Genomic DNA, 27895 nt, shown 5'->3' on the forward strand with positions numbered 1-27895 from the left:
AGGGTGAGAAATGTGAGCACATCAGTAAAATTTTTTAGTTAGTTTTTAATTAAGGGTTGTTCACCAAAACAAAAACAAATAATGGGTATGACAAAAAATGTTAATTCAGTTTTCTAAATTACTTGCAGATCATACAGTACAAAACAAAAAGTTGAATGATCTAAATCAATGAATTTTTTCAGATATATTGAAAATTTGGACAAGCCTTTCCTCAGTAATTGGGAGAGACATTTGATGGCTACTCAAGAAAATACAGTGATAAATGATTCAGGTCGTCTTCCTGCACAGTGGCTTGCTGCTGGGCCTGGTACTCATGGCACTGTTGTTAATGCTCTCTGGGCTCTCAGGGAGTACATGATGAAGGATTCTTTGGGTATTGCTAAAATTTTGTGACCCGATACAAAATCAGAAGATTTAAAGAAGGAAGAGGCGGGTAAAACTACAAATCAGAGCCAGACTGCTACAGTGACATTTCTTCCAAAGAACTTCTCCTTCACTGTCTCTACATCTGTCAATGAACTGGGGTAATTTTCTGGTCTATGTGGTCTTGCCTAGCAAAAGGGTTTTTGTTGCATTGTTGAGTAAAAATCTTACCCCTCTGTTGGGCAAGAGCCCCCCCCCCCACCCTTCTAATGGGTTGGACCCTCATGTAAACAATTTTTGATAAAGGAATTCATTCCATTTCTTCACACTGTACATGATACATTGGTTATATGTTGCTTGATTTTTTTTAAATTGTCATTTTGTTAGAATTTGGGGGTGTTGCAATCAGAGGGTAATCAGAATCATGATGTCAACACACTTCTGGAAAGATAATGATTAAATTAACATTGGTGAATATTTTCTTCTGTGGTTCATCCTGCCTTGGCAGGGAGGCTGCCGTTGAGGTAACATCATCAGATTAACTGTGTGTGTGTGTGTGTGTACTCGCCTAGTTGTGGTTGCAGGGGTCGAGTCACAGCTCCTAGCCCCGCCTCTTCAATGGTCGCTACTGTGTGGGTGTTTGTGGGTGTGTGTGTGTGTGTGTGTGTGTGTGTGTGTGTGTGTGTGTGTGTGTGTGTGTGTGTGTGTGTGTGTGTGTGTGAGAGAGAGAGGGAGATGTGCCATGACTTAGCCTCTGTGTGTGCGTGTGTGTGTGCGTGCACGTGTGCACGTGTGTGCATGTGTGTGTGCACGTGTGTGCATGTGTGTGTGTGTGTGTGTGTGTGTGTGTGTGCACGTGTGCGTGTGCATGTGTGTGTGCGCACGTGTGCACATGTGTGCACGTGTGTGTGCACACGTGTGTGCGAGGTTTATTTATAATTGTGTATGTACTCGCCAATATGTGGTTGCAAGGATCAGGTCATAGCTTCTGGCTCCGCCCCTCAACTTTATTTTTGTGTGGGCATGCGTACATACGTACCAGCATGAAGTGATAGTATTTTTTTTATTATAAAGTTTTTATATTTCTTATTTTGAAAACTTTTACCTGAAAGGGCATTATGTTTACTGTAGGTTTTTATTTATTGTTGTTTATTGAAATGTGTCCAAGTTTGAAGTCACAGTATAGTTAGTATGACAGTGGTGTTTGACACTGTTTTGTATTTACAGTGACATTAAAATATGTTTAAGTTGGTGTAACCCAGGAAGATAAATAATTGTCTTTTTTTTTTATGTAGGATAGTTTCTTTTATTTGACTTGTGAATAGTGGTATGTCATTTGTTGTTTGTCAGCTAATTCCTGTTGAAGTGATGCCATTCATGTTCTATAAAGATTTTTTTAGATTTTGTATATTCTTAGATGTAAGTACAGCTATCAGATATTCATAGCCACAGAATGTATAGTATGCATTACAAACAACTGAGTGCATCACTCATGCAGCTGTTGTTTTATTTTAGATCTGGTAAATGTTAATAATACTTTTCATTAATTCCAGATCTTAAATATTACTTTTGTAGGTGTGCTGTTAAATAGGATGGTTAAGTCTGTTATAGAGAAAAGTTGGTTAATTAAGCATTTCCTTTAATTAAATTTTTCAATATGATTTGGCATAAAGGTGATAATACAAGATAGATAAATAAATACACATGGCATTATATTACAAAAAAAAAAAAATGATTTTAGTGTGCCAAAAAACCTTAGTCAAAGGTTTCAAACATTTCACAGTTCACTTTTATGTTCTCTTGTGTAAGTGTAATATTGAATTGTCTTCTGTAAGTGTGCTTTTTTTTTATGCTATTAGTGAGGAGCAAATATAGTAATAAGGTTAATCTCAGAAATATTCTGGCTGTATACATTTTTATTCAGAAGTACAGTACTTTTATTTTGGTACATTTTATTTTACTCACATATTAGACATGCTATTTTTGGCTGATGGAAAAGGTGAGAAAATATAACAACATATAATAAAGTATGCGAGAAAGAATTAAAAAAATATAAAATAATAAATATTTTATTTCTTATGAGCCATACAGGAGTGCCAGTAGATATACAGAATTTGATACAAATGTAGGCACAGAAGAAAGCCACTAATTATATAATGCATTTCAGGCAAACTAATCATTAGGCTTACATACTATTTAAATCTAGACCTAGCATAATGTATAAGACATTATCAGTATAGATTGTAAATCATTTCAATTCAATGGGGAAACACAAGTTGTAACTATTGAAGTAATGTTGAAATTATACTATAACGGTCTTTGTAAACAGTAGTAGAATAATAGAATGGGTAACAAAAAGAGGTAAGGATTACATCCACTGAAAATCTTAAATTGTGATTAAATATTAAAGACAGGATATTATACCCTAAAGTCTGTGTTCTTAGCTGAATCAGTCAGCAGGTCTTGCATCACTCACTAGTATTCTGGTGGTAAACTGCATGATGGTTTAGTGTTTGCTGTCTAAACTCGTTTGTGGGCCTTAGTTCACAGTCTGTGTCGTATAGCAAAGTTTCATGAACCATGTTATAGGCAATGCTTGGATGGATCTGTAATTACCTATTTGAACTTGGCAAGGAGGGAATGAGCTCTTGGTCCCACTGCTTAACTTTTGACTAATATGATCGAGTCCTGCAGTGGGATACCATAAGTTCTGATATGGATTCCTTGTATATTCAGACCCTTTGTTTTATGCCTTGGAAAATTATATTCATAGTGAGGGGAAAATGGTTTCAAGAAAGCAATCTTTGTCCCTAAATTTATTACGAATGTTACAAAAGTCATTTAACACTAGTCAAACAGCTATCTATGCATGTAGCTCTATAGATATTAGGTTAGCATGTGATGGAAAGTTCATTATCAGCAAGTGGTGATGATTAGTTGGGTGGGGGTGTTCATCTTACCTCTTAAATGTGTATCCTTTTACTTTTAATAACGTGCCTTATCAAGCGCCATCGTGGAAATCATGTGTTAAGTTAGGTGCCAAGAGGAAAAATATTGGCATTAAAAACTGAAAAATATTAAAATTTACATTGTTTCCCTGCTTTGTCATATGAACTTATTTTAACACTAACTTATCATATTATTTTGTGTTTTACCAAATACCAGCATATACTTATGGCTGCACGTGTTATAATTATACTTCACAATCTAGAAAATAACCAATTAAAGGCAGACAGCAAGTAATCAACATGGTCTACACCTGTGAAGTTTTTGTACATCTCAACTTCATCCACTTCCATCTTCCTCCCACCACAGCTCAAGACACTGTGTAGAGAGCACTGAAGAAGAAGCGCGTGTTAAGACATGCAGCATTCTGTACTGCTGAGTTGCGGAAACAGTTACACTACTGGTGTAATATGTAAATGAAATTAAGTTTTCATGGCTGCTATTGTCACTTGTTAGTTATTTGAGAAGACTGCTTTTTAGAGATTGTTTTAGTTCATTTATCAATGATTACAAAGTATAATTATGACAATATTTATAGTTATAAGCTTTGTGTATGGTAACTCTATTATTAATGAATTATAAGTGTTGAAGTTGGTTGATTTGACAATACTGGAAATGCATGTAAAATTCCAATATACTTGAAGCTATGGCTTTTAACTATGATATTTCATCTCTCACATTTGCCTAACATATTACTTACATGTTGTATATGATGTTTAGAAGATAAGGACAGGAATTATTATTATTATAGGTGAGCCATAAACCCATAGGGTTATACAGCGCATGTGGGGGGAGGGGGATGGAAAGTATTCAGGCTCAATTCAGGGAACCAGAGCACAGATCCAATTCCCTAGATCAAGAGCCCCTCACCAGCGTCAAGGAACTTCCCTTGAGGGGACAACAGGAATTAGCTATTATTATTTTTGTTTTGATGTGTACCTTCATATTTTGTCATGGGGAAAATTCCCTTTGATTTCCATACCAAGTATTTTCAAAGAAATAAAAAATTTCAGGCACCTTCCTCTCCTGATCGAAAAGAAATTAGTCTCTTTAAGTGTGTCATTGTTCAGTTGATTCTACTTCATATTTTATTTTCCAGAAATGCTTCTTAATATCCTTGTGGCTTTTAGGTGTTAAACTTGCAACCATGCCCCCATCTGCCCCCATCTTGTAGAAATCTTTGTCTACCCTATGTATACCCTAAAATATTTTGTATATCAATCATATTCAGCCTTCTATACCTCTCCCAACATTAGTCTTACTTAAAAAAAAAAAAAAAAATCCTTCATATGGATTGCAGTTTTAATGCATTTTCTTGCACACTAAAGTTTCACTTGACGTTATCAAAGCAAGGCATCTACACTGGCACTGCACATGAGGCACTGCATGTTTTGAAAGAAACATTGACCAGGTTGCTGAGTGCCATTTTTATTTTCAAACCTAGCCTGTTATGCTGATGTATTTGTACAGTTCAGGGACAAATTTAGAATCCCCTGCAATGTAGATTTTTTCAACAAACCAGCCATATCCTACCAAAGCAGGGTGGCCCAAAGAGAAAAAAAAGTTTTTCTTTTAAGTGTAGGATATATAAGAATTAAACTCCTGTAACCAGGTCATATATATGTACCCTTGAACATTACGGGGTTCCTAACATTATTCACTAGAACTACAATATTGATGGATTTATACATATTGATTTTATAGCATTCTCTGTAGCACCATATAAAAAACTACTTAGTCTATCCACCTGTCACATTTTTAAAGGAAAATATACACAGTAGACAACCACTACTGCAATTATGCCCGTTTGCAATTAAACTTCTGTATTTCCACTTTGCTCTAAAGGTTCACCACCAATCACAGTGACTTAATTTTTTTTTTCCCATTTCTTTCAGCTCGGTTTTGATAGTTGAATTAAATTTTTTTTTTCTTTTAGTATTCATATTGTGTTCATTTTATGCAGTTATTGAGAATTCACGTTTGTTTAGTAGCGATTGGTCAAGAACCATAGATTTTATATTTACATTTTTGTTAAGGCTGAATTTACATTTTCTCCTTGGTTAGTTTTTAACTAAATGCATTCATACTTTGTATATGATCACATTGCATATGTAAGTGTTCAGATTTATTTGGAAGAGATTGGTCAAGAAACAGATTTAACAGTTGAAAACCACGAGTGACTAGAACATGGTCATCGCCTGCTGTCCCAGCCAAGGTGGTGCTTGGGGCAGCTGGGCAGATGACTTGGCCTCACAGCCATCCCGCCCTCCTCTTGTGTTTACTGTCTTTTTATCACCTTATCCTGTCTCTGGATATTAACCATGACATAAAAAAGAATACTAGTAATACTGGATGTTTAAGAATTGGTCTTCAGTTTTTTCTTTTTAAACAAAATGAGAGCAGATTATTAGAAATATCTGTTTTCTCTGGAAGGAGTGTGTACCCATTTTATATGGAATACACAGTAACTATGTCGAACAAATGTTTCTCTTCCACACATTTCCAGATCAACAAGAAACATCCATGTAAATTTTCAAAAGAACATTATTAAACTTGACAGTTTAACCCTTTTATATGTAGATCTACAATTTTGACTCCAAAGCTGCTTACGTAGATCTACATTTTTAGCTCAGCTCTTTCAGATAAGTTGTGAGTGGTAAATTTTGGCTTAGATATGAGAAAATCAGTGTGCACAGTATAAGAAAAAAAAACCTCCCCCACATGGTGAATGATTGGGAAAAGCAAACCTCTGACCTTGTGTTTGGTTTAAAATAGCAAGTTTGAGGTGTTCTCTAGGATGGTCTTATTAGCTTGTTTCTTGTTACCATTTGATAGAATGAACAATATTGTACTGGTCTTGGTTGGTTTAAAGACCAAAGTACCTTGAAATTGGGCCCAAAGTAGCAGAAACAGTACATTTTTGACAATTTTCCAGAGGACAGGTAAGGCTCCCCTCTCCCCCAGTCTGCTTCGTGGGTTTTTTTTTTTAGTCTTGGTTATTGGGAGGTTGTAAATCATGACCAATCATTCCCAGTTATATTTTATTATCCGAGAAATATGGTAAATCTAATTTTGTGCAATTATGAATTCAATATGGAGGGCAAGTGTAATAGGAGAAGAGGCTGAGGATAAGTAATAAACACAGGAATGTTGCTTTAGTGCCTGGAATGTCTAGTGTTTATTTTGGACTGTTTTTAAAATATTTTTTTGTAAATTTGGATTCCTTCATAAATTTTACCTTGGTCACACACTAACAACTCATCAATTCGTAAAAACTGCTTGCTTCCATTCCTATCCAACACATGCCTCCTGGAAGTCCAAGCCATACAAACCTCCTTTACCCCCTCCTTCCAACCCCTTCCCTGTCTTCCCTCCACTACAGATTTATATACTCTCCAAGTCATCCCATTTTGCTCCATCTTCTCTAAATGCCCAAACCACCTCAACAGCTCTGGATAATACAGTAGGACCCTCATATCTGTAGGGGATACGTTCCAAGGACCTGCCATGGATACTAAAACTGTGGATACATACCTATTATAAAGTTTGATAAATTATGTACAATAAGTGGAGAATTATCACTTATTCAGTGATGGGAAGCACTTCACGGCTTCTCTTAGGCTTTAAGAACTGCTTTTCTACTTTGAGCCATTATTATGCAAAATTAAGAGGTATCTTTGGGCCACAGTAAAGAGTGGATAACGGAAACCTCGGGTACCGAATCAGTGGACAATGGGGGTTCTACTGTACTTTGTAATCCTGTACTCCTCCCAATCTCCTAATTACAAATTTTCTACATAAAATTTAGACCACATATTGCTCTCAGACATGACATCTCCAATGCCTCCAGACTTGTTGCTTCACACCCATATACGAGTGTTGGTACTGCGCTTCTTTTTTGATTATAATAATAATAATAATACTATACTCTTGTGCATACCCCCCCCCCCTTTTTTTTTCTTCATGAATAATGTTTTGTCTCCACAGATGTCCCAATTCACCACCCACCTTTTTCTCCCCCTCTTTTATATTATGGTTCACCTCATCTTTCATGGACCCATCCACCAACAAGTCCACTCCCAGATATCTGAACACATTCACTTCCTCCACACTCCCTCCTTAAAATTTGATGTATAATCTTTCATTACCAAATTTTTTTACCCTCATCACTGTGTTCTTTCCTATATTCACTGTAAATTTCCTTTTACATACCCTCCCAAATTTGTCTACCAACCTTTGCAAATTCTCTTCAGAATCTCCCAAAAGGAAAGTGTCATCAGCAAAAAGCAACTGTGACAACTCCAGTTTTGTGCAAGAAAGGTATAAAATACCGACAGTATGAAAGTTAAGACACATGTGCAACATCTGGATATCTTTATTGTAGATGTTTCGCCATCCAGTGGCTCAATAAAGATATCCAGATGTTGCACATGTGTCTTAACTTTCAACTCCAATTTTGTACTAAATTCTATACATTTTAATCACACCCATCTCTCCAACACACTAGCATTCACTTCTTTTACAACCCTATCTAAAAATATGTTAACAACCATGGTGACATTATACATCTATGTCTAAGGCCCACTTTTACTGGGAAAAAAATCTACCTCTCTCCTACATAACCTAACCTGAGCCTTATTATCTTCATAAAAACTCTTAACTACTTTCAGTAACCTACCACCTATTACACTTGCTGCATCTGCCACAGTGCTTCCCTATCCACCCTATCACAAGCCTTTTTTAAATCCATAAATGTAATGAAAACTTCCTTACCATTATCTAAATATTGTTTACTTATGTGCTTCAATGTAAACACTTGGTCTATACATCCCCTACTCTTCTTAAAACTCGGTTCATCTGTAATCCTGCTTTTCATCTTACCCTTAATTCTTTCAATAATAATGCGACCATATGCTTTACCTGATAAATTCAGTAGGCTTATTCCCCAATAATTTTTACACACTTTTGTCCCCTTTGCCTTTATACAAAGGATCTCTGTGTGCTCTCTACCAATCCCTAGGTACCTTCCCCCCCCCTTTCATACATTTACTGAACAAAAGTACTAACTACAGGCACTCCTTACTTAACGACCGAGTTCAGTTCCTACGACTAGGTTGTTAAGCAAATTTGTCAATAAGCAAGTAGCCACCCCTTACTGATATTTCAAGCATGCTATACTGATAGTGGGTTTGTGTCAACCATCTTTAGATTTTCTTTTAATGTCACCTTTGCACCATTTATAACATTTATAGTATGCAGTGGACCCCCGGTTAACGATATTTTTTCATTCCAGAAGTATGTTCAGGTGCCAGTACTGACTGAATTTGTTCCCATAAGGAATACTGTGAAGTAGATTAGTCCATTTCAGACCCCCAAACATACACGTACAAACGCACTTACATAAATACACTTACATAATTGGTCGCATTGGGAGGTGATCGTTAAGCGGGGGTCCACTGTATTTTTAAATGTTTTACAGTATACCGACTGGTCGGAGAGCTGGTTGTAAGTCCGAGTAGTCATTAAATGGGTAGGTCATTAAGTGAGGAGTGCCTGTATGCCAAAACTATATCCCCACCTGCTTTTAAAATTTCTGTCTTGATCCCATCAATCCTAGCTGCTTTACCCCCTTTCATTTCACCCACAGCCTCGCACACCTCCCCAACTCACAGCTGGCTTTTCCTCATTTCTTATAGATGTTATACCTTGTTGACCAATGCATGAAATCACTGCCCTTCTTTCTTCAACATTTAACAGCTCAAAATATTCCTGCCATCTTCCCAGTACCTCCAACTCCCCATCTAATAACTCCCCTCTTCTGTTTTGGAGTCTATTAACCTGAGTATTAACCTCACTCTAAAACTCTCTCTTACTGGCAAAATATTTTTAACATAACCTCACCCACTTTTATTTTACATTCCTTCACCACTCTCTTAACCTCTCTTTTTACTCTCCATATACTCCTCCCTCCTTATATTACTTCTGCTTTGTAAAAACCTCTTGTATGCTAACTTTTTCTCCCTTACTACTTTTTGTACCTCAGTTCACCAATAGCTTCTCTTCCCTCCTATATCCACAAACTTCTGCTGAATGCTAACACTGCATTCTTAAATATACCCTATATCTCTTCAACCTCCTCAATACCTATACTCTCTAGCCCATCTTTCTCCCAATAGTTGCTTATATTTTACTCTAACTATGTTTTCCTTCTTAGTTTATAAACTTTCACTTCTTTTACTGCTCCCATTCTCCTTATACCCCATCTAATTCTTACTCTCACCATAGCTATAACTAAATAATAATGATATATCTGTTGTCCCTCTAAAAACACACACATCCAGAAGTCTACCCCTCAACCTTTTATTCACCAGTACATGGTCAGGAATAAATAAAGGGATGTAAATAATATGCTAAGCATATCTAATCAAGACAAGACTTGCAGCAATAAGTTCAAGTTAGAAAAATTTAGATTCAGAAAAGATATAGGAAAGCACTGGTTTGGTAATAGAGATGTGGATAAGTGGAACTCCCAAGTAGCATCACTGAAGCTAAAGCTTTGTGTAGCTTTAAAAATAGGTTATACATGAGTGGGTGAGAGTTGGTCCTGCCTAGCATGGGCCAGTAGGCCTCCTGCAGTTTTCCTTTCTTTAGTCCAACAAACTATTGTCATTGCATCCTATATCATATCTTGTGTACTTATTCTTTTTCTTAAAAATATGTATTACCTATTACTAAACCTCTTTCTATATAAACTTCAATCAAAGGCCCCCCATTATCATTTATGCCCTGGCACCCTAAACTTTGCCCTCTACAACAGTTTCTCTCACTTTAGTATTTAGGTCTCCCAGAACAATCTCACCTGGTTCAAAACTCCCTAAACACTTTCTCAACTCTTTCAGGGGTCCAGACCCCGACCTGAAACTTGTCCACAGGGTCAAATAATTTTCAAAATGTGTTTTTTTTTTTCTTATGAAATGGTAGAGAATCTCTTTCTGAAGGTAATAAAACAAAAAGTAAGAAATTTGATGGAAAACCGATGAAATTACACTACCGCGAATTTGGCTCTGTCAGCGATATTTATGCGTCTGCGATTTTGCCCACTTTGACTCCTATTTTTGGCCAATTACATTGTTCCAGTTGACAAAATTCTTAGCTATTTTGCTAGTATGCCTTCTATTTTATCAACTGAGCACAAGAAACCACCCAATCAACTATTTCAACTACCCAATAAAGTGACCAGAAATTAATAATTTGACCAATCTGACACAAATTTAAAACTATTCCAATTTCAAAATACAGTTGTACCCTGAGTTTTCGTATAGCTTCCAACTTGAACAATTATGTAAGTGTAATATTTTAAGTGCTTTTCTAGGTGTATTTTTGGCAGTCTGAAACAGACTAATCCAATTTACATTATTCCTTATGGGAACAAATTCGTTCAGTAACAGCACTCGAACAGCTTTCCGGAACGAATTATGGCCGAAACTCAGGGTATCACTGTAAGGTCAAGGATAAACCATGCAGGCATTCCTGGTACTTAAAATAACATTTCCTCTGTTCATTAGTCACGTTCCCAGGCTTTACATGCGAATTCCATTTTGAATTTTTATTCACACAAAAAAATAGAAGATTTATTGTTATGCAATATTGTAATTATATAAATAATATCAGTGCATTCGTGAATGCATATTACTCACCAGTTGACATGTATTGGACATTTGACATGTTTTGTTTACCCTTGAACGTCTGTAAAAATCGAACATTTCCACTACTTTGAGCTCCATTTCAAGCTATTTTGAGTCCTCAAAATCATCTCTATTTCAGTAATGTATCTTCCATTCTATCAAATGAGACCAAGAAACCCTCGCCTAATGAACGCATCACAATGTTAAATTTGTCTAACGATACATTTTAACGCTAACATTTTGCCTCGGCTAACGCTAAAAAACTCGTCTAACGATATTCATTCTCAGGTACCAATTAATATCGTTAGGCGAGGGTCCACTGTATAACCATAAAAACTATACAAAAATACACCGCAAAGTTGCCGTTTTAAACAAACATGGTCGCATTGTGCACTGTGCTGCAAGGTTTATTTTATATGGTGCACACTTAATGAATCGACCCATTCTATCATATTTAGTCCCAAATTCAGCACTCACAGCCTATCTGAGTGAGCCGAGTTCATTGCATAGCACCACGACACACACTGTGAAAGGGTTAACATCTCCCAAAATGTCTTCCATGTGTGAATAATACTGAGTATAACCCACTTTTTGTATCCAACCTTTATCGTAATCCACATAATCCTTAAATTTATTCATTTATATTCCCTCTTCCTGTCGTAACCAATTCTTCAACATTATTACTTCTCCTTCCTTAGTTCTAACTCTCTCTCATATGCCTTGCCTAATTCTATTTATTTCTTCCTCACTTAAACACTCTTACCCCCAAATATCTTATCAAATTTATATCCTCTATTTCCTCCCTCCAATGTGATATCTGATCTCTCATTGCCTATATTTTTGGTTACTTTCACTGCCTTGCTGTTTATGTTCACTTTTTCCTTGTTTTACAAACCCTTCCAAATTTATCTACCAACCTTTGCAGTTTCTCTCAGAATCTCCCAAAAGATCTGTGACTGAAAAACAAAACTGTAACAGATTTTTTTATTTATTATCACACCGGCCGATTCCCACCAAGGCAGGGTGGCCCGAAAAAGAAAAACTTTCACCATCATTCACTCCATCACTGTCTTGCCAGAAGGGTGCTTTACACTACAGTTTTTAAACTGCAACATTAACACCCCTCCTTCAGAGTGCAGGCACTGTACTTCCCATCTCCAGGACTCAAGTCCGGCCTGCCGGTTTCCCTGAATCCCTTCATAAATGTTACTTTGCTCACACTCCAACAGCACGTCAAGTATTAAAAACCATTTGTCTCCATTCACTCCTATCAAACACGCTCACACATGCCTGCTGGAAGTCCAAGCCCCTCGCACACAAAACCTCCTTTACCCCCTCCCTCCAACCCTTCCTAGGCCGACCCCTACCCCGCCTTCCTTCCACTACAGACTGATACACTCTTGAAGTCATTCTGTTTCGCTCCATTCTCTCTACATGTCCGAACCACCTCAACAACCCTTCCTCAGCCCTCTGGACAACAGTTTTGGTAATCCCGCACCTCCTCCTAACTTCCAAACTACGAATTCTCTGCATTATATTCACACCACACATTGCCCTCAGGCATGACATCTCCACTGCCTCCAGCCTTCTCCTCGCTGCAACATTCATCACCCACGCTTCACACCCATATAAGAGCGTTGGTAAAACTATACTCTCATACATTCCCCTCTTTGCCTCCAAGGACAAAGTTCTTTGTCTCCACAGACTCCTAAGTGCACCACTCACTCTTTTTCCCTCATCAATTCTATGATTCACCTCATCTTTCATAGACCCATCCGCTGACACGTCCACTCCCAAATATCTGAATACGTTCACCTCCTCCATACTCTCTCCCTCCAATCTGATATTCAATCTTTCATCACCTAATCTTTTTGTTATCCTCATAACCTTACTCTTTCCTGTATTCACCTTTAATTTTCTTCTTTTGCACACCCTACCAAATTCATCCACCAATCTCTGCAACTTCTCTTCAGAATCTCCCAAGAGCACAGTGTCATCAGCAAAGAGCAGCTGTGACAACTCCCACTTTGTGTGTGATTCTTTATCTTTTAACTCCACGCCTCTTGCCAAGACCCTCGCATTTACTTCTCTTACAACCCCATCTATAAATATATTAAACAACCACGGTGACATCACACATCCTTGTCTAAGGCCTACTTTTACTGGGAAAAAATTTCCCTCTTTCCTACATACTCTAACTTGAGCCTCACTATCCTCGTAAAAACTCTTCACTGCTTTCAGTAACCTACCTCCTACACCATACACTTGCAACATCTGCCACATTGCCCCCCTATCCACCCTGTCATACGCCTTTTCCAAATCCATAAATGCCACAAAGACCTCTTTAGCCTTATCTAAATACTGTTCACTTATATGTTTCACTGTAAACACCTGGTCCACACACCCCCTACCTTTCCTAAAGCCTCCTTGTTCATCTGCTATCCTATTCTCCGTCTTACTCTTAATTCTTTCAATTATAACTCTACCATACACTTTACCAGGTACACTCAACAGACTTATCCCCCTATAATTTTTGCAATCTCTTTTATCCCCTTTGCCTTTATACAAAGGAACTATGCATGCTCTCTGCCAATCCCTAGGTACCTTACCCTCTTCCATACATTTATTAAATAATTGCACCAACCACTCCAAAACTATATCCCCACCTGCTTTTAACATTTCTATCTTTATCCCATCAATCCCGGCTGCCTTACCCCCTTTCATTTTACCTACTGCCTCACGAACTTCCCCCACACTCACAACTGGCTCTTCCTCACTCCTACAAGATGTTATTCCTCCTTGCCCTATACACGAAATCACAGCTTCCCTATCTTCATCAACATTTAACAATTCCTCAAAATATTCCTTCCATCTTCCCAATACCTCTAACTCTCCATTTAATAACTCTCCTCTCCTATTTTTAACTGACAAATCCATTTGTTCTCTAGGCTTTCTTAACTTGTTAATCTCACTCCAAAACTTTTTCTTATTTTCAACAAAATTTGTTGATAACATCTCACCCACTCTCTCATTTGCTCTCTTTTTACATTGCTTCACCACTCTCTTAACTTCTCTCTTTTTCTCCATATACTCTTCCCTCCTTGCATCACTTCTACTTTGTAAAAACTTCTCATATGCTAACTTTTTCTCCCTTACTACTCTCTTTACATCATCATTCCACCAATCGCTCCTCTTCCCTCCTGCACCCACTTTCCTGTAACCACAAACTTCTGCTGAACACTCTAACACTACATTTTTAAACCTACCCCATACCTCTTCGACCCCATTGCCTATGCTCTCATTAGCCCATCTATCCTCCAATAGCTGTTTATATCTTACCCTAACTGCCTCCTCTTTTAGTTTATAAACCTTCACCTCTCTCTTCCCTGATGCTTCTATTCTCCTTGTATCCCATCTACCTTTTACTCTCAGTGTAGCTACAACTAGAAAGTGATCTGATATATCTGTGGCCCCTCTATAAACATGTACATCCTGAAGTCTACTCAACAGTCTTTTATCTACCAATACATAATCCAACAAACTACTGTCATTTCGCCCTACATCATATCGTGTATACTTATTTATCCTCTTTTTCTTAAAATATGTATTACCTATAACTAAACCCCTTTCTATACAAAGTTCAATCAAAGGGCTCCCATTATCATTTACACCTGGCACCCCAAACTTACCTACCACACCCTCTCTAAAAGTTTCTCCTACTTTAGCATTCAAGTCCCCTACCACAATTACTCTCTCACTTGGTTCAAAGGCTCCTATACATTCACTTAACATCTCCCAAAATCTCTCTCTCTCCTCTGCATTCCTCTCTTCTCCAGGTGCATACACGCTTATTATGACCCACTTCTCGCATCCAACCTTTACTTTAATCCACATAATTCTTGAATTTACACATTCATATTCTCTTTTCTCCTTCCATAACTGATCATTTAACATTACTGCTACCCCTTCCTTTGCTCTAACTCTCTCAGATACTCCAGATTTAATCCCATTTATTTCCCCCCACTGAAACTCTCCTACCCCCTTCAGCTTTGTTTCGCTTAGGGCCAGGACATCCAACTTCTTTTCATTCATAACATCAGCAATCATCTGTTTCTTGTCATCCGCACTACATCCACGCACATTTAAGCAACCCAGTTTTATAAAGTTTTTCTTCTTCTCTTTTTTAGTAATTGTATACAGGAGAAGGGGTTACTAGCCCATTGCTCCCGGCATTTTAGTCGCCTCATACGACACGCATGGCTTACGGAGGAAAGATTCTTTTCCACTTCCCCATGGACAATAGAAGAAATAAAAAAGAACAAGAGCTATTTAGAAAAAGGAGAAAAACCTAGATGTATGTATATATATATATGCATGTGCGTGTCTGTGAAGTGTGACCAAAGTGTAAGTAGGAGTAGCAAGATATCCCTGTTATCTTAGCGTGTTTATGAGACAGAAAAAGAAACCAGCAATCCTACCATCATGCAAAACAGTTACAGGTTTTTGTTTCACAGTCATCTGGCAGGACGGTAGTACTTCCCTGGGTGGTTGCTGTCTACCAACCTACTACCTATACCTGTAACAGATGTGTGCTGAAAAATGCAATGTAATCACGAAAGGCTAGAGAATGACGTACAAAAACCACATCTGGCGGCAGATAATTTTTGCCCTGTTCTGCTAGCCCATGCTTAGTGGCCTGGTGTCACTTTTAGTTGTCAGCTGACTCATGCTGCCAGCAGTTGCTGTCTACAAACATGGCATGCCCAACTCAGTGTTGGCTGAATGATATTGGATATTGCCACCACCTCATCTCGTCTTAAGATATTAACCATGGTACCAAAAAGAGATACTAGAGATGGTGAAAGAACCAAGAAGAAAATTAAGAGGTATTAAACAAGCTTCAAGGTGTGCTGTGAAGGTGAGAGGTATGCATGAAGGCTAATAATCCACAATTACACTTTTCCATGGCTTTAACACACATTACACATTGTTGAATAGGTTGGTTCAGGTGTGAAATTGTCATTAAACAAAGATATGCAATGAGGTTCTGAGCTTCACTGGCATAGCTATTGTTTTTGTTGTTGATGGTTACCATGGAAGTGCAATATTGAACCCTACCCATTTTATCTGGAAGAAATGCCCTGTTCATATGTGTAAGGAACACATTAAACTGAGTTAACAACTGGCTTTTACGACGCCTTAGGTGATGGTGGTGGTAGTAGCTGATGCTGCCTGTCATATATTTGTACAAAGCCTCTCCACACACTTTCATATCAACAAGCAACAGCAACCAGAATTGAGGCAAGTTTTTTCTTTTGACTTTTTTTTAGTCTATTTAAAAAAGGACAAATATACATTTTTTTGAGCTCCAAGGAAACTTATTTTTCCCATATAGTCTTCAACCTGAATATTACTAATTTAAATAGAGCTGATTTTCAGGAACGCAACTCCCATGTTAGTTGAAGGTCTACTGTAGTTAATTTAGTAATGAAAAAGTCTTGCACTAAATAGACAATCATTAATAAATAATTTTGAATAGTATATACTTTCATTATCCCCTTCTTTCTTCTTTCAACACACCGGTTGTATCCCACCGAGGCAGGGTGGCCCAAAAGGAAAAATTAGAGTTTCTCCTTTTATATTTAGTAATATATACAGGACAAGGGGTTGCTAGCCCCTTTCATTATCCCCTTATAACTGCTAAATTTACAGATCCATTAGAGGTGTGTACAGCAATAACGGTAAGACAATGTTATCCACTTGGTCTGTAAGAGCTTCTACTACTGCTGTTAATGCAGCAGAGATGAAAAAATGGCCCCAAGCTTTAAGAGACATATCTACGATATTCATAAATACTAATACTAACACAGCAACCAGCTGAGCTACCACCCCACATATACTTCCTTCAACTGTTTTCTTTGTCCCAGACCAATGTTTTTGCCCAAAATAGGTTCCACCAACAGAAGCTGCAGTATCTCCTATCCCAACAGCCAGCACACCAGCAAGAAGAGGCAGCACTGACCCTGGTGACAAACTGGACCCTTCCTCTGCATCATAGAGGGCACATGGACTCAGCCAAAGTGGTGATGCTACACCAGCCAATAAGTATATATGACTGAGGATGAGGGTACCTTGATCCTTTTCATCCAGGAATGAAGAAAATGCCCGAGATACAACTGAAGCAATGGGCTGTATCTCCAGTACTCTAACCATCTGGGAAAAAAAAATTAAAGTGAATATAAGAACAAGAAAATAAATTTTATTATATTATTATTAACACACTGGCCATTTCTCACCAAGGCAGGGTGACCTGAAAAAAAAAAAATACTTTCATCATTCATCTCCATCACTGTCTTGCTAAAGGTGTGCCTACAATACAGTTATAAAACTGCAGCTTATCAAAACCCCTCCTTCAGAGTGCAGGCACTGTGCTTCCCACCTCCAAGACAAGTCTGGCCTGCTAGTTTCCCTGAATCCTTTCATAAATTTTATCTTGCTCACACACCAACAGAACGTCTTAAAAACCATTCGTCTCCAGTCCTATCTAATGTGCTCACACATGTTTGCTGGAAATCCAAGCCCCTCACACAAAACCTCCTTTAACCCCTCCCTCCATCCTTTCCTAGGCTGACCATTACCCCGCCTTCCTTCCACTACAGATTTACATGCTCTCCAAGTCATTTTACTTCGTTCCATCCTCTCTAAATGTCCAACCACCTCAACAGCCCCTCCTCAGTCCTCTGGGTAATACATTTAGTAACCCGCACCTCCTAATTTCCAAACTATGAATTCTCTGCATTCACACCGCACTGATATCCATTCTTTCATTACCTAAATTTTTTATCCTCATCACCTTACTTTTCCCTATGTTCACTTAATTTCCTTATTTTACATATCCTACCAAACTCGTCCACCAACCTCTGCAACTTTTCAGAATCTCCCTAAGGACAGTGTCATCAGCAAAAAAGCAAGCGCGACAGCTCCCACTTTGTGTTAGATTCTTTATTTTTTTAATCCCATGCCTCTTGCCAATATCCGAGCATTCACTTCTCTTACAACCCCATCTATAAATATACAGTATTGAACAACCATGGTGACATCACACATCTTTGTCTAAGGCCTACTTTTACTGGAAAATAATGTCCCTCTCTCTTATATACTCTAGCCTGAGCATCATTATCCTTGTAAAAACTCTTCACTGCTTTCAGCAACATACCTCCTATTCCATACATTTGCAACATCTGCCACACTGCCCTCCTATCCATCCTATTATAAGCCTTTTCTAAATCCATAAATGCCACAAAAAAACTCTTTACCCTTATCTAAATACTGTTCACCTATATGTTTTACTGTAAACACTTGGTCTACACACCCACTACCCTTCCTAAAGTCTCCTTGTTCATCTGAAATCCTGCTTTGTCTTACTCTAAGTCTTTCAATAACAACTCGACCACACACTTTACAAGGTATACTCGACAGGCTTATTTCCCTATAATTTTTACACTTTATTTTATCCCCTTTATTTTTATACAAAGGAACTATGCATGCTCTCTGCCAATCCCTAGGTACTTTACCCTCTTCCATTTATTAAATAAAAGGCACCAACCACTCCAAAACTATATCCCCACCTGCTTTTAATATTTCTGTCTTTATCCTAGCAATTGCAGCTGCATTTTTTTTCTTTTATTCCACCCACTGCCTCATGCACTTCTCCCACACTCATAACTGGCTCTTCCTCACTCCTACAAGATATTGCATCTCCCTGTCCAATACACAAAATCACAGCTTCCCTATCTTCATCAACGTTTAACAGTTCATCAAAATATTCCTTCCATCTTTCCAATGCCTCTAACTGTCCATCTAATAACTCTCCTATTTTTAACTGTCAAATCCATTCATTCGTTAGGCTTTCCCAACTAATTAATCTCACTCCAAAACTTTTTCTTATTCTCAACAAAATTTGTTGATAGCATCTCACCCACTCTCTCATTTGCTCTCCTTTTACATTCCTTCACAACTCTGTTAACCTCTCATTTTCTCTCCATGTACTCCTCCCTCGTATCACTTCTACTCTGTAAAAGCCTTTCATATGCTAACCTTTTCTCTCTTACTTCATCATTCCGACAGTCGCTCTTCTTGCCTCCCGCACCCACTTTCCTGTAACCACAAACTTATGCTGAACACACTAACACTACATTCTTAAATCTACCCCATACCTCTTCAACCTCACTGCCTATTCTCTCACTAGCCCATTTATATATCTTATCGGCTGACAGTGCAACTTTTGTTCTATCACCCTGCCTCAGTGGAAACCAGCTGATGTTAGAAAAAAAAAAAGAAAACATCAAAACCTATGTATGGATCCTGCCTCCACTACGTCACTTTCCAGACTATTCCATGACAACTCTATGGCTGAAGAAATACTTCCTAACATCCCTCTGACTCATCTGCCTTTTCAGCATCCAATAGTGACCCCTTTTTGCTGTGTACCATTTCTGGAACATCCTGTCTTTGTTCACCTTGTCAATTCCTTGCAGTATTTTATGTCGTTATCATGTTTCCCCCTATCCCTCTTGTCCTCCAGTGTCATCAGGCCGATTTCCCTTAACCTCTCCTCATAGGACATAACCCTTAGCTCCAGGACTAGTCTTGATGCAAACCTTTGCACTTTCTCTAATTTCTTGACATGCTTGACCAGGTGTAGGTTCCATACTGGTGCTGCATACTCCAATATGGGCCTGACGTACAACGTGTACAGAGTCTTGAATGATTCCTTACTGAGGTATTGGAACACTACTCTTAGGTTTGCCAGGTATGCATATGCTTCAGCAGTTACCTGGTTTATGTAAACCTCAGATGTGCTTGGTATTATACTCACCCCAAGATAGTTTTCCATGGCCCCCTTTTCCTTTGGCCCCCCTAGTCTGTACTCTGTCTGTGGTCTTCTTTGCCCTTCCCCAATCTTCATGACTTTACATTTGGTGGGGTTACATTCCAGGAGCCAGTTTCTGGACCAGGCCTGCAGCCTGTCCAGATCCCTTTGTAGTCCTGTTAGTCTTCCTCTGATTGAATTCTCCTCATTAACTTCACATCGTCTGCAAACAGGGGCACTTCTGAGTCTATTCCTTCCGTCATGTCATTCACATATACAGTGGACCCCCGCATAACGATCACCTCCGAATGCGACCAATTATGTAAGTGTATTTATGTAAGTGTGTTTGTACGTGTATGTTTGGGGGTCTGAAATGGACTAATCTACTTCACAATATTCCTTATGGGAACAAATTCGGTCAGTACTGGCACCTGAACATACTTCTGGAGTGAAAAAATATCGTTAACCAGGGGTCCACTGTACAAGAAACAGGACCGATCCTAGGACTGACCCTTGTGGAACCCCGCTCGTCACATGCGCCCACTCTGACACCTCGTCACGTACCATGACTTGCTGATGTCTTCCTGTCGGGTATTCTCTGATCCATTGTAGTGCCTTCCCCGTTATACCTGATTGATCCTCCAGCTTTTGCACTAATCTCTTGTGTAGAGCTATCAAAAGCCTTCTTACAGTCCAAAAAAATGCAGTCTACCCACCACTATCTCTCTTGTCTTACTGCTGTCACCTTGTTATGGAACTTCAGTAGGTTTGTGACACAGGATTTCCCATCCCTGAATCCTTGCTGGTTGTCACTGATAAGCTCATTCCTTTCTAGGTCCTCCATCACACTTCTGATAGTCTTCTCCATGAAGGGACTACATTTGCCGTCTTCCATACCTCAGGTAGTCGCCCTGTTTTGATAGACGTGAAGAAGATTGTTGTTAGTGGTACACACAATACCTCTGCTCCCTCTCTCAGGACCCATGGAGAGATGTTATCTGGTTCCATCGCCTTTGAGGTATCTAGCTCGCTTAGCAGCCTCTTCATCTCCTCCCTGGCTGTATGTATTATGTCCAGCACTTGGTGTACCCCACCTTTCTGTCTTTCTGGAGTTCCTTCTGGCTCCTGTGAATACTTCTTTGAATCTCGTACTGAGCTCCTCACATGCTTCTTGGTTGTTTCTTGTGATCTCCCCTCCTTCCTTCTTCAGCCTGATTACCTGGTCCTTGACTGTTTTCCTCCTGATGTGACTGTACAACAGCTATGCACGTACGTACGTACGTACGTGTGTGTGTGTGTGTGTGTGTGTGTGTGTGTGTGTACTCACCTAACTGTGGTTGCAGGGGTCAAGATTCAGCTCCTGGCCCCACCTCTTCACTGATCACTACTAGGTCCTCTCTCTCTCTCTGCTCCCTGAGCTTTGTCATACCTCATCTTAAAGCTATGTAAGGTTCCTGCCTCCACTACATCACTTGCTAAGCTATTCCACTTCCTGACGACTCCATGACTGAAGAAATACTTCCTAACATCACTGTGACTTGTCTGAGTCTTCAGCTTCTAATTATGACCCCTTGTTTCTGTGTGTGTACTCACCTATTTGTGGTTGCAGGGGTCGAGTCCTAGCTCCTGGCCCCGCCTCTTCACCGGTTGCTACTAGGCCCTCTCTCTCCCCGCTCCATGAGCTTTATCAAACCTTGTCTTAAAACTGTGTATGGTTCCTGCCTCCACTACGTCATTTTCTAGGCTATTCCACTGCCTTACAACTCTATGACTGAAGAAATACTTCCTACTATCTCTCTGACTCATTTGTGTCTTCAACTTCCAATTGTGGCCTCTTGTTTCTGTGTCCCCTCCCTGGAACATCCTGTCTTTGTCCACCTTGTCTATGTGTGTGTGTGTGTGTGTGCGCGTGCATGCGTGCGTGCGTGCGTGCGTGCTTGCGTGCGTGCGTGTGTGCGTGCGTGCTTGTGTGTACTCGCTTAATTCACCTAACTGTGGTTGCAGGGGTCGAGACTCAGCTCCTGGCCCTGCCTCTTCACTGATCGCTACTAGGTCCTCTCTCTCTCTGCTCCCTGAGTTTGTCATACCTCGTCTGAAAACTATGTATGGTTCCTGCCTCCACTACATTGCTTGCTAGGCTATTCCACTTCCTGACGACTCTGTAACTGAAGAAGTATATACTTCCTAACATCCCTGTGACTCGTCTGAGTCTTCAGCTTCCAATTGTGACCCCTTGTTTCTGTGTCTCCTCTCTGGAACATCCTGTCTCTGTCCACCTTGTCTATTCCACAGTATTTAGTATGTTGTTATCATGTCTCCCCTGACCCTCCTGTCATCCTGTGTCGTCAGTCTGATTTCCCTTAACCTTTCTTCATAGAACATTCTCCTGAGCTCCGGAACTAGCCTTGTTGCAAACCTTTGTACTTTCTCTAATTTCTTGAAGTGCTTGACCAAGTGTGGGTTCCAGACTGGTACTGCATACTCCAGTATGGGCTTGATGTACACAGTGTACAGTGTCTTGAACAGTTCCTTACTAAGGTATCAGAATGTTATTCTCAGGTTTGACAGATGCCCATATGCTGCAGCAGTTAACCGGTTGATGTGTGCCTCAGGAGAAGTGCTCAGTGTTATGGTCACCCCAAGATCTTTCTCCTTGAGTGAGGTTTGCAGCCTCTGTCCACCTAGCCAATACTCTGTCTGCAGTCTTCTTTGCCCTTCCCCAATCTTCATGACTTTGCATTTGGCAGGGCTGAATTTGAGAAGCCAGTTGTTGGACCACGTGTCCAGCCTGTCCAGGTCTCCCTGTAGTCCTGCCTGATCCTCATCCGATTTAATCCTTCTCATTAACTTCACATCATCTGTGAATAGGGACGCTTCAGTCTATCCCTTCCATTATGTCATTCATATTTATCAAAAACAGCACTGGTCCTAGGACTGACCCCTGTGGGACCCCGCTCATCACAGGCGCCCACTGTGATGTCAGCATAGTTGCTGATCCCTGTATTCCCTGTATTGTGTAGCATAGCGTTAGTATCATCCATGTGCTTTAGACACGAGATCCCTTGTAGGCCTGTGGCTTTGTGTGACGTCACGGGATGCACACGAGGAGGTTCATCTCTCTGTCCCGCCCTCACTCGGCGGCAGACCTTCCAGGCGTAGACAGGCTAGGCACTGGGCTCCATGTCTCATCTCAGTCTGACAATATAGCTACCATCCTACAAGTGTGTCTACTTTCAACCTGTGATATCTCCATTTAAGAACCCTTACGACAAATGGTGGCATCGGAGGGCCTGTAATTCTGACGATTACAGCGATTTCTGGAGATAAAATTTCGACCAGCAAGACGGCCATTTCGTGTCACCAGTAGGCCTACCGACTACCGAGATTCACCCAGCCAGCTACCTCAAGCCAGCTACTCTACCAGCTTCTACATTATTCACTGGTCAGTCTCTTTGTATTAGTGTTTCCTGCTTTTTTTGCATCACTCACGAGGGGTTGACCCGAGTTTGCAAAATAAGCCAGTTTCCAGTCTGTGGTGGGGGAGTCAGAACAACCGAGTCCAGTCCAGCCTAGTCTACTCCATCCAATTATTTTGCCTGCCAAGCCAGCTTCCACCCCTGCTGTGCTCATCGTGTGAAGTTATCAAGCTATTCTGTGTGAAGGGTTAAGATAGGCCAGCTAGCAACTAACCCAGGTGTCTTATCCCAGTACTCAAGCAAGCCACGTGAGTAGTCTTCATCGCTTGTGATTCAAGCTCCAAGCATTCTGAGTGCTCCTTGTCATCCTTGTGGTGTTGTAGTATTTCGTGGGTTTATTTTAAGCCAGCCGGCTTAGAATTATCTTCGCGGCAGTGTGGGTGTTCTCAGTGAGGCTTACGACGTTCAACCCATAAGCCCAGCCACTCACGATCACGTGTGTCGCATCATTGCCGGTCTCAGACGCCTCACTCAGCCATTAACCCACAAACCCAACTACAGTCGGCCATTACAACTCACCTTCCTCATCAGTGTTTTGGTGCACTGCTAAGGGTTGTAGCACCATATTTTAAGGACCACATAGGGGGTCAAGAGCTAGAGTGTGTTGCGCCATCTTTAAAAGCCTCCTGTGTGTTGTCTATCGCCGATTTAAGCGCAATTCTACGATCATCTGTGCAGAGGACAGCAGCAAGACGATATAAACAATCCATCAATCTCATTCTTCAAGTGTTACAGCGATAATATTTTTTTTTAGAGACATTTGCGAGTGTTGAGACATTTCTTTTGTGTTCCCAGTGAATTTTTCTCTTAGTGACATTCAGTGACTCTTGATCAGACTCAGTATTTATCATGTACTGATTGCATTAATTTCTTTTAATCTCCTTAATTCAGTGTTAATTTTCGTGCATTATTTTATATCTGTTGTGTTGTGTATCTTTTTATACACTTGAAGTAAGTACTGAGTGTTTTTCCTTAGTTGTGTGTGCAACATATGAGCAATATAGAACTTGTGTTTAAACTTCAGAATTCCAGTGAATTAATTCAGTAATTTTTCACCTCATATTCTGCATCACAACTCAGTGTTGTCTGTTAATTTTTTTTTTCTTCCTAGCATTTGTGTATTTTTTGTTTTGTTCCCTGTGTGTTGAACATTCTTGTGTTCATATTCTTTTATTCAGCCAGTGTTTAATTTGTCTTATTTCCACAGACAATAGTGCCATTTTTAAAGTCCCAGCAAGAACTCACTTTTACAAAATTTTTCACACATCAAGTTTCATTGCAAGAAAATTCTAGTACTGTGTTTATATTGATGTGTTGTGTTCTGCATAACTGTAAGTGTTCAACCCCCTGTTTTATGTATTTTTTTGCACCTATTATTTTTCATGTTTTATTGAAGAAATTCACTCTTAGTGCAATTTTTAAGTTCTCCTTTTAAAGTAAATTGTTCTTTTGCTTGTTGTTTAAGTGCAGTTAAGAGTTAAAGTGTTCATTCCTTGATATATTTCTTTTCTTGTGTGTTATAATTTTTATTATTGCACATTGACTCATTTTGCAATAATTCTTGTGCAAATATTGTGTTGCTATTAAAGTTTTTCTTGCAGAAAATTTTATGCAGTGTTGTGCAATACTTTTTTTGATTAGCAATTATTTGATATATTGCTACAGTTTATTACAGTGCAGTTTCTTATGCTCTGTTCTGTGCATAGTATTTTACTCTGTCTGTGTCATTTTATTTTTTTTTTTAATTTCAGTGAATTGTGTGTTTGTTTTAATTTTTGCACAAGTTTATTGAGTCCATTTTATCATTTTATTGTGTATTTCCTTGTTGCATTGAAAGTAAAGACAACTCACTGTGCCATTTATTCACTTTAAAGTAAAAGTTGAGCATATTAGATTTGAGCAAAGTAAAAGTTCTCTTGATTTTCAGTGTTTGTTAAATTGCATATTCTTCTTGTGTGAGTTCTTTGCTTACTGTGTAACTTGTCAATTTTTAATTACTTATGCAGAATAGTTAAGCATTTTCTTCCATTTAAGTTCACTGTGTTGTGTGTTCCTCAGTTATCATTTTCTTTTGTTCTCTAAATTCTTGTTTTACATTTTGCAAACATGTCTCAAGTTTTCTCTAGCGATGCCTCAGCACATGCTGCTAGTACAACCATTAATGTGTCAGCCCAAAATTCGAGTAGCTCCGTATCAAACGATAGACATACTCAGACTTCTGGCCTGCGTAACTTCACTCGTGATCCGTATGATGCTATGCCATTATTCAATGGTGACCCAGACAACCTTGAAGGTTGGTTTACTGCAGTTAGAGCCAGAGCTGACGCTTCAGTTGATGGTCCCCCATCTGAGAGTCTTTTAATAAGTATCGGAAAGGAGAGTCTAGCCCGTTCTTCAGCTGCCTCAAATGTATTTAAATTAATTCGTATGAAGGACTTCCAAGATCTAACCAGGTGGCAAGATTATGAACAGTTAATTCGCAATTATCTTGAACCAGTGCGAGAAACCGATCCGTTCGTTGTTCTCAAAGAATTAGTTTGCACAGCCCCGAGATCAGAAGAGTCATTAGAGGAGTTTGCTCTCCGTCTTAATAACCTAATGTCCTCATTTGTTAAAGCAGGCCAAAATTCAAGATATCTTAACGATAGTGATAAACCAGCCCTTGATGGGTTTGCCAGATTAGCTGCATTTGGAGTTATTAAACAACTAATGCCACCGACATCTAAGTATGTGTACAATTCAAGTCCGCTAGATGCTAATATGGGACCGCTTAAAGCTCTAATCCATGTACGAAATTTGTGTCCCGAGGGATCCTTCCCTTATCGTAGGTCTACGCCAAACACCTTGTCCAATCCCGTACCTCCTTTAGTTTGTGCTACTACCAAACCTCCCAACCGCAATCACTCGCGCTCATCATCCAAAGCAAGTGTTAAGAGCCATCATTCCCGTAATACCCATAGTACGTACAGTAACCACAGTCAAAGAATTTGCTACAATTGTGGTTTCCGTGGCCATATCGCTAGTAATTGTTATGACAGTCACCCTAAGAAGCGTCGTACTGATGATGAGTACCAGTCAGATCTTCCCTACTGTACTCATCATAGAATTCATGGACATGACACATCTGAGTGCAATGCGCTCTACAATATGCGGTACTCTAGATCTTTCCATGGCCGTTCCAACCGCAGAGCCAGGAGAGGAAACAGACGTCGTGGTTCACATTCTACTCAGAACCAGGCTCATTCTTCCAATTCGGGGGAATTAGAGCGCCCCAGTCAAACCGCCCAATGGTGACGGTAAGTGATAATGAGTACACCATCCCCGTTCACAATTCCTTTGAAGCCTTAAGCAGTCTCGAGAATGACAATCCTGCTGATGATGTGGCTTCACACGTCTCTGACGTAGAGGAATTTGGGGATGAAGTAGAAAATGCTTTCTCCGATGACAACTCACCTTCCTGTTTGCATATAACTTCTAATGCAACGATTGGTCCATTAGTACAAGCTTCTGTCCATAATGCGCCCGTTCATGTGTTCATGGACTCTGGTGCGCAAGTTAATATCATTAGGTCTAGCTTGTTTAAAGAGAAGCGGTTACGACGTATCCTCCTCGTTGAGCCAACTACTGCAACCTTCCTTAGGGGAGTAGCTGGTTCTCTTCTGCGAGTCCGAGGTCAGACTTCACTCACCTTTACTATCCAAGGCAGAGACTTTACTGCTGTTTTTTTTGTTGTCGACCAGATTACTTTCCCTGGTGACCTTCTTCTGGGATTTGCTTCCATTCGAGACTTACGCATTGTGCTCGACCCGTACCGATGGCATGCCCAAATAGATGACTTAATCGTTCCATTCTGGGGTTACCAGCTTGGATCAGAAATCTGTCATACTGCTGCAGAGTATGATGTACGCATTAAGTCCTTACAAGCCAATACATTCTCCAGTAGCGTACCCAAGCGGTCAGGCACTGGTAATTCTGTCACTCCCATCAGTGTCCCACCTATACCTTCAGACTTGCAGGATAGTGTTCCGTTGCCTCAAGTGTCCGAGGACACTCAGACAGCCTTGAGTGCACAGCCTATCCCTGCAATGACTGCTAGTTCGAGTAGTAGTTTCTCCACAGGGGATGCCTTGTCAGAAAACGATTACTTGGAACTAGTAATGCCATCTCTTGTTGATGTCACATGCCGTTTGCAGAAAGACGTCTCTGTTGCGGCTAGTGCTCTCACTAGAGTGTCTGTTGTTGTTCCTAATGTTCCAGATGGTGATAATGTCCTAGTTGACAGTGATTCCTGAAAGGTCAAAGGTTTATTTGTTGAACCTTCCTTACATATTGTAAGAGACAGTAAGATCCATTTACTCCTTGCTAACACTTTGGGTCACAGTATTCGTCTCAGAGCAAATACCAACCTCGTTGACCTAGTTCACTATCCTTACCCTGTTCAAGTACAGGATGACGTGTCACCTGACCAGTGGGTCAGTGCTATTTCTACCGGG

General features: G+C 39.7%; 2 protein-coding genes across 15 annotated transcripts in view; one reads left to right on the plus strand and one right to left on the minus strand.

Annotated features, from left to right (window-relative positions):
* The window catches only part of polybromo (protein), a 99891-nt gene extending 95202 nt beyond the window's left edge, over positions 1 to 4689 (plus strand). For all 7 annotated transcript variants that reach the window (XM_053777544.2, XM_053777550.2, XM_053777546.2 and 4 more), the window contains one exon: positions 183 to 4689. In XM_053777544.2, coding sequence (XP_053633519.2) covers positions 183 to 393 — 211 coding nt within the window. In that variant the 3' untranslated portion in view covers positions 394 to 4689. The remainder of the gene's footprint in view (positions 1 to 182) is intronic.
* A 3676-nt stretch (positions 4690 to 8365) lies between these two features.
* Positions 8366 to 27895, minus strand: part of Dolk (Dolichol kinase) — a 73697-nt gene continuing 54167 nt past the window's right edge. For all 8 annotated transcript variants that reach the window (XM_070086025.1, XM_070086020.1, XM_070086027.1 and 5 more), the window contains 2 exons: positions 15631 to 17267; positions 8366 to 12023 (listed from right to left, as the gene is read on the minus strand). In XM_070086025.1, the coding sequence (XP_069942126.1) occupies positions 16761 to 17267 (507 nt within the window). In that variant the 3' untranslated portion in view covers positions 8366 to 12023; positions 15631 to 16760. The remainder of the gene's footprint in view (positions 12024 to 15630; positions 17268 to 27895) is intronic.

The sequence above is a fragment of the Cherax quadricarinatus genome, chromosome 18 (genome assembly GCF_038502225.1).
Source record: "Cherax quadricarinatus isolate ZL_2023a chromosome 18, ASM3850222v1, whole genome shotgun sequence".
Classification (NCBI taxonomy): domain Eukaryota; kingdom Metazoa; phylum Arthropoda; class Malacostraca; order Decapoda; family Parastacidae; genus Cherax; species Cherax quadricarinatus.